The sequence below is a fragment of the Mastomys coucha genome, unplaced genomic scaffold, assembly GCF_008632895.1.
Source record: "Mastomys coucha isolate ucsf_1 unplaced genomic scaffold, UCSF_Mcou_1 pScaffold21, whole genome shotgun sequence".
NCBI lineage: Eukaryota > Metazoa > Chordata > Mammalia > Rodentia > Muridae > Mastomys > Mastomys coucha.
Genome location: NW_022196904.1, coordinates 38,493,812 through 38,499,667, shown reverse-complemented (window position 1 = coordinate 38,499,667; position 5,856 = coordinate 38,493,812). Strand labels below are relative to the sequence as shown.

Sequence of the window (5,856 nt, the reverse complement as noted above, 5' to 3'; positions counted from 1 at the left end):
GTTGTAAGTCACCATGTAGGTGCTGGGACGTAAACACAGGTCCTCTAAAAGAGTAGTGAGTGGGTTTGTACTTTTCTGCCCCCCCAGTTGTAATTTAATGCTTTTTTAAAAATAAATGAATAAATTAAAAGTAAGTGAGGCTTGCCAAGTGTAGTGGCACATGTCTAATCCCAGCACTCAGCAGGCAGAAGCAGGTAGATCTCTATGAATTTGAGGTCAGCCTGATATACACAGAGAGGTTCTGTTTTAAAGGAAAACAATTTAATTAATTGATCAATTAATTAAGCCTTTACTCTGGGCTTGATGGCACACACCTTTAATCCCAACACTACCAAGGCAGAGGCAGAAGCTGACAGATTTGTGTGAGTTCCAGCACTCAGGAGGCTGAGGTAGGGGACTCATGAATTTGAGGTGCACCTGGGTGGTATAGGGATGTGGTGGTGCTACACTCCTTTAATCCCAGCATTTGGGAGGCAGAGACAGGTGGATATAATAAGATTCTATCTCGAGCCGGGCAGTGGTGGTACACGCCTTGAATCCCAGCACTTGGGAGGCAGAGGCAGGTGGATTTCTGAGTTCGAGGCCAGCCTGGTCTACAGAGTAAGTTCCAGGACAGCCAGGGCTATACAGAGAAACCCTGTCTAGAAAAACCAAAAAAGATTCAATCTCAAAATAAATTGAACAGAATGAGCATTTCAATTGTATATCCTAATGACAGTGATTTTTTTGTTTTGTTTTGTTTTGTTAAGATTTATTTATTTTATGAATAAGTACACTGTTGCTGTCTTCAGACACACCAGAAAAGGGCATCTGATCCCACAGCAGATTGTTGTGAGCCACCATGTTGTTACTGGGAATTGAACTCAGGGCCTCTAGAAGAGCAGTTACTTGGGGCTAGAGCCATCTCTCTAGCCCCAAGTGATGTTTTAAATTATATACTGATTAAGTCAATTTGGTAAAACTGATTGCCTATTCTATTTTTTGAGACAGGTCTCATGTAGCCCAGGCTGGCCTCAAACTCAGTATATGTAGCTGAGGCTGACCTAAACCTCTGCTCTTTCTCCTACCTCCACTTCCCAAGTGTTGGGATTACAGTGTCCAACTCAGCCTGGCAGTGGTGGTGCACGCCTTTAGTCCCAGCACTTGGGAGGTAGAGGCAGGCGGATTTCTGAGTTCGAGGCCACGGGGCCAGCCTGGTCTACAGAGTGAGTTCCAGGACAGCCAAGTCTACACAGAGAAACCCTGTCTCGAAAAACAAAAACAAAAAACATACAGTGTCCAAATTATTATTCATGTTAAACTTAGTCCTTTTCACAAAGCTCTGGAAGTAATGTCATAAAACTAAAATCAACCTTTTCCAAAGACGATTTTTGGAGTGCTAAGGAAAAGACTGCCATGCAGAAGATCCAGTGCTTCTCCCCTCAGTTTGTCCCCATCAGCATCAACAAGGGCAAGTTCATCAGCCAAACCCTGAAACACATAAAAGTTAAGATTACGGCCAGGCAGTGGTGGTGCACGCCTTTAATCCCAGCACTTGGGAGGCAGAGGCAGGCAGATTTCTGAGTTCGAGGCCAGCCTGGTCTACAGAGTTCCAGGACATTCAGGGCTACAGAGAGAAACCCTGTCTCGAAAAACAAACAAACAAAAAAAGTTATGATTATGAGTACTATGTCCCAAACTTGAGAAGAAGGGCTTGGGGACTGAGGGTCTGCCCTGTATGTGAGGCCTTGAGTCTGATCCCAAACACTGAAAAATAATATTTTCATATCTTGTTGGGTTTTTGTTTTTCAAAACAGGGTTTCTCCGTTTAGCCCTGGCTGTCAACTCCTCTCCTGGAGGACAAAGGTCAATGGAAACAAAAGAACAATGGGAAAGATAACCAGCCCACTGTTGTAAAACTCTGTTCTGAAAAGGTATAAAGAGTAACTTTGCCTGATTTCAAGATGACCCCAGTATACTGGATCAATAAAAACCTCATGCTAATTGCATCTATCTCCGTCCCTGTGTCTTCATGAGTGGGACACCCAAGCCGAATTTAACACCTGTCATGGCTAGGCATCCCAGATCATTTCTCCTGGGAGGGCCAGAATGGCCACAGTGCAGGAAACAGAAATCCATCTGGGGAAATGCCACGCACATTTTGCGCGACAGTCTATGAAGCAAAAGCTTCATGAAAGCCAGTCTCCTGCATGTCTCCTTGGCATTCCCTAACTCAGAGGTAGCCCAGATATGTCCTTGCAAACTCGCATGCTAGGTGCCTACCAAAATATGATTTACTAATAGCTAGACAAGGACATTGCTCTCTGACTTTTACCAATGTTCCAACATCTTAGCCAAACCATGGTTTGGAATGTTACCCATCCAGGCTAATTGCCTTCAGCATTGTGGATAGGACATTGAAGCTTAGAGAATGGGAAGCTTATTCCAGGGCAAGGTCAAGTAGAATCCTCATTCTCAGACAGGTACAGCAGCTGAACCACTCCTAGGAATTAGCAAGAAAGAGACAAGTCTTTACTAGCCCAGAAGATTAGCATAGCTGGCATTTTACTAAGGATGGGCGTGACCTTGAACTGAATGTGTGTGTAAGCTGCCAGATTTTTCATTTTTCTTCTGCAATGACTGTAAAAACCTCATGCTATTTTTGAGAAATACATTCAGATCCCACACTTCTTTGTATCGACTCTGTTTATCACCCGCCAAATTCCTTGCTCACCAGGCCAGAATTTTCATCACCCTGCGGAACAAGGGGACCCTGCAGAAACCCAGTTCATGGCAGGGAAACTCATGGTGACCACTTTGTCCTATGTGGAACACAGGAACTTCTCCCTCTGCTAAATTCACATATATATGTGTGTGTGTGTGTGTGTGTGTGTGTATGTGTGTGTGCGCGCACGCGTGCGTGTTTAAAAACAGCTCTGGATAGACAGATGTCATCATTATTTTCCTTCCTGAGGGTTTCAGACAGGGCCTTTGTTAAGTAGTTCTCGTTGGCTTCAAACTAGCAATCCTCCTGTCTCTACTTCTCCAATGCTAGCTAGAATAGGTCTTTGTTTTGTTTTTCAAGACAAGGTTTCTCTGTGTAGGCCTGGATGTTCTGGAACACCCTTTGTAGACCAGGCTGGCCTAGAACTCAGAGATCTGCCTGCCTCTCCTTCCTGAGTGCTGGACTAAAGGTTTGTACCACCACATGCATGCAGTGCCCACATAGGTCAGAAGAGGTCATTTGACCCCCTTGAAGTATGGTTACAGGTGTTCCTGAGCTACTGATGTGAGTACTGGGAAGCAAACCCAGGTCTTCTGGATGAGCAGCAAGTGCTGTCAATCAATGAACCATCCCTGGAATAGGCCTTTTTTTTTTTTTGCAGGGGGAGTGCTATCCCTCAATTAGCTACAGACCCACATCCTTAAGTTTCTGCTGTCTAATTATTTCTTCCCCTTCTAGGTTCCTACTGAATTTCAGTTAACCATCCACTGCAAGCTCTGATCTCTCTTTTGTATATTCTTTATTTTCCCAGGGGTATATTTTCTTAAGTTTTTACTTATCTTTGTGTATGTGTATAGAATATGTGTGTATACAGTATTCATGCTTTGTGGTACACATGCCACAGCACAGTCAAGGGTTGAGTCACCTCTGGAAGGCTCTTACCTTGAACCTTGCTTGTCAACAAGTCCTCTATTTTTACTTCTGCAGCATACATCAGGCTAGCAGGCACATGAACCTTCAGAGTCTCCTGATTCCACGTCCTACCTACCTCCAGGTGTGCTGGGACCACAGCCCTATACAGCATGGCCAGCTTTCTGTGGGTACTAGGGTTTCAATCTCAGATACTAACACTTGTGTGGCAAGTGCTGTGCACACAAGGCACCTCCCATTTAATGGTCTGCTTTCTGTCTAGTCATAGCAAAAACATAATCCCCTGTTGCCAGGTGGGATTGGGTTGCGCAATATGACCCGCTTAAGATGCAGAATAGAACTTGGAAGCTTTTTGTCTCCTCAGACTTTCATCCTCCTCCTCCCTGCTCCCCCTCCATCTCCCCTCCTCTTCCCCCCTTCTCCCCACCTCCCTTACCTCCACCTTTGAGGCATCTGACATTGCCAACTCCTCAGCCTTTGGGTTCTGAAATTGAGCTGGCTCAGCTTCCTACCTCCCTCTGCAAGTTTCCAGTCAGGATCTGAGTGAGTGTGTCTGCACTCAGCTGGCCAGGGTTGGAAGCCCAGAATTCAGACAAGCTGCTCAGCTGGATCACATTGCAAGCCACCATGCCTGCCTGCCTGCCTGCCTATCTCTCTGTCTTTCTTTTGTGTCTGTCCCTCTTTGTTTCTGTCTCTATCTCTGCCTCTCTCTCTCTCTCTCCCCCCTTAATATTCCCTTTCTCCCTCCTTCTACCCTTTCCTCCCCTCCCCTCCCCTCCCCTCCCCTCCCTTGCCCTTCCCTCCTCTCCTCTCTGAACTCTGGCCAAAAATTTCATATAGTCCAGCCCAGCCTCAAATTTGATCAGTAGTTGTGGATGATCTTGAACTCCAGACCCTCTTGGCCTCCACCCACCAAGTACTAAGATGACAGGCTCGTGTCAACAACCACACGTGGCCAACATTTACACTTGTCAACATCACAGGTTTTACACATTCCCATTACTGGTTATTTCCTGCCAGAAGGCTTTATTGCTTACGTACCTTCAGTAAAATACTAATAGCACATGCCATGCCCACATTTCCAGCTCCGACCACAGTGATCTTACACCGGGGAAGTTTTTCTTCCGGAGCTAGGTTCTGAATTAGCTGTTCCTTGACGGTGGACATGTTGAGCCTGAAGAAAACATAAGTGAATACATACTCCTATAGTCAAGACATTACACAACTTTTTTTGGTAGGGAGCAGAGTTAAGTAAGGAAGGGTTTCACATTGTATCTAGGGCTAGCCAGAAGGTCAGTATGTAATCTGGGCTGGCCTTGAACTCGAGGCAATCCTCCTGCCTCAGCCACTCAAGAGTGGTGGAATTACAGGCCTGTACCACCATACCTGTCTAGGAGCTACCGCTTGAATTTGCAGAGCACAGGAGCCAAGGAGCCAAGGAGCCAGAGAACCAGGGAAGCAAAAGCATTCCCTAGCTAGAGTGTGGAAGTAAAGTGAAGCCTCAATGAGGCAAAGGATGACTTATGGTAACAGGCTCCTCCCCCCTACAGGCTCCTCCCTCCCTGCAGGATCCTCCCTCTCTGTAGGCCCCTTCCCTCCCCAGCCCACAGGCCTACAAACGCTGTCCTTAACAGGTGGATGAAGGGACTGCCCACTTCTGAGGATGTTGAAAACACACCCTACAGTTGTCTCCGGAGTACAGGTAAGAAGCCTAGATAACCGTTAGTTTCAGGAACCAATAGTTATAACGGACAAGGAACGTCACAAAGCCTACGTCAGCACGCAAGCCACGCCCTCTGCCTGGTCAGATAAGTTGGTCCGTGCACCTGCACGGCCTACCTCAGGTTTTAGGAGATGAACTCTAGGTTTCCAAGGTCTCTAGTGGAAGATGTGTAAGCACTGGGACCACACGAAAGATGGCAGCTAGCTTGGCAAGCGCCGCTTTAAAGGCCCCTACATTAACTGTGCTACTTTTCTGTTGTGAGGAAGTGCAGAACTTTGAGTTTGAGGAGCATACCCCTAGACCCTTTGCCCTTACATCTGTTTGTAGGCATTGAGAGTTGGGGGCATCTGTCTGTCTGTCTGCTTGCTTTTGTTTTGTTTTGCTTTCGAGACTGGGTTTCCCTGCGTAGCCCTGGCTGTCCTGGAACTCACTCTGTAGACCAGGCTGATCTCCAACTTAAGAGATCCGCCTGCCTCTGGGATTAAAGGAATTTGCCCTA

The 5,856-nt window shown here is 46.4% G+C and overlaps 1 protein-coding gene across 6 annotated transcripts in view; it reads right to left on the bottom strand.

Moving 5' to 3' along the window:
- The window catches only part of LOC116102253 (L-lactate dehydrogenase C chain), a 15,506-nt gene extending 10,107 nt beyond the window's left edge, over window positions 1-5,399 (bottom strand). The window contains exons 1-3 of one of the 6 annotated variants that reach the window (XM_031386723.1): window positions 5,313-5,399; window positions 4,676-4,808; window positions 1,353-1,470 (exon numbers count right to left, since the gene is read on the bottom strand). In XM_031386723.1, the coding sequence (XP_031242583.1) occupies window positions 1,353-1,470; window positions 4,676-4,801 (244 nt within the window). In that variant the 5' untranslated portion in view covers window positions 4,802-4,808; window positions 5,313-5,399. The other 5 variants (XM_031386724.1, XM_031386729.1, XM_031386728.1 and 2 more) reach the window with 5 other exon arrangements.
- Window positions 5,400-5,856: the final 457 nt, after the last annotated feature.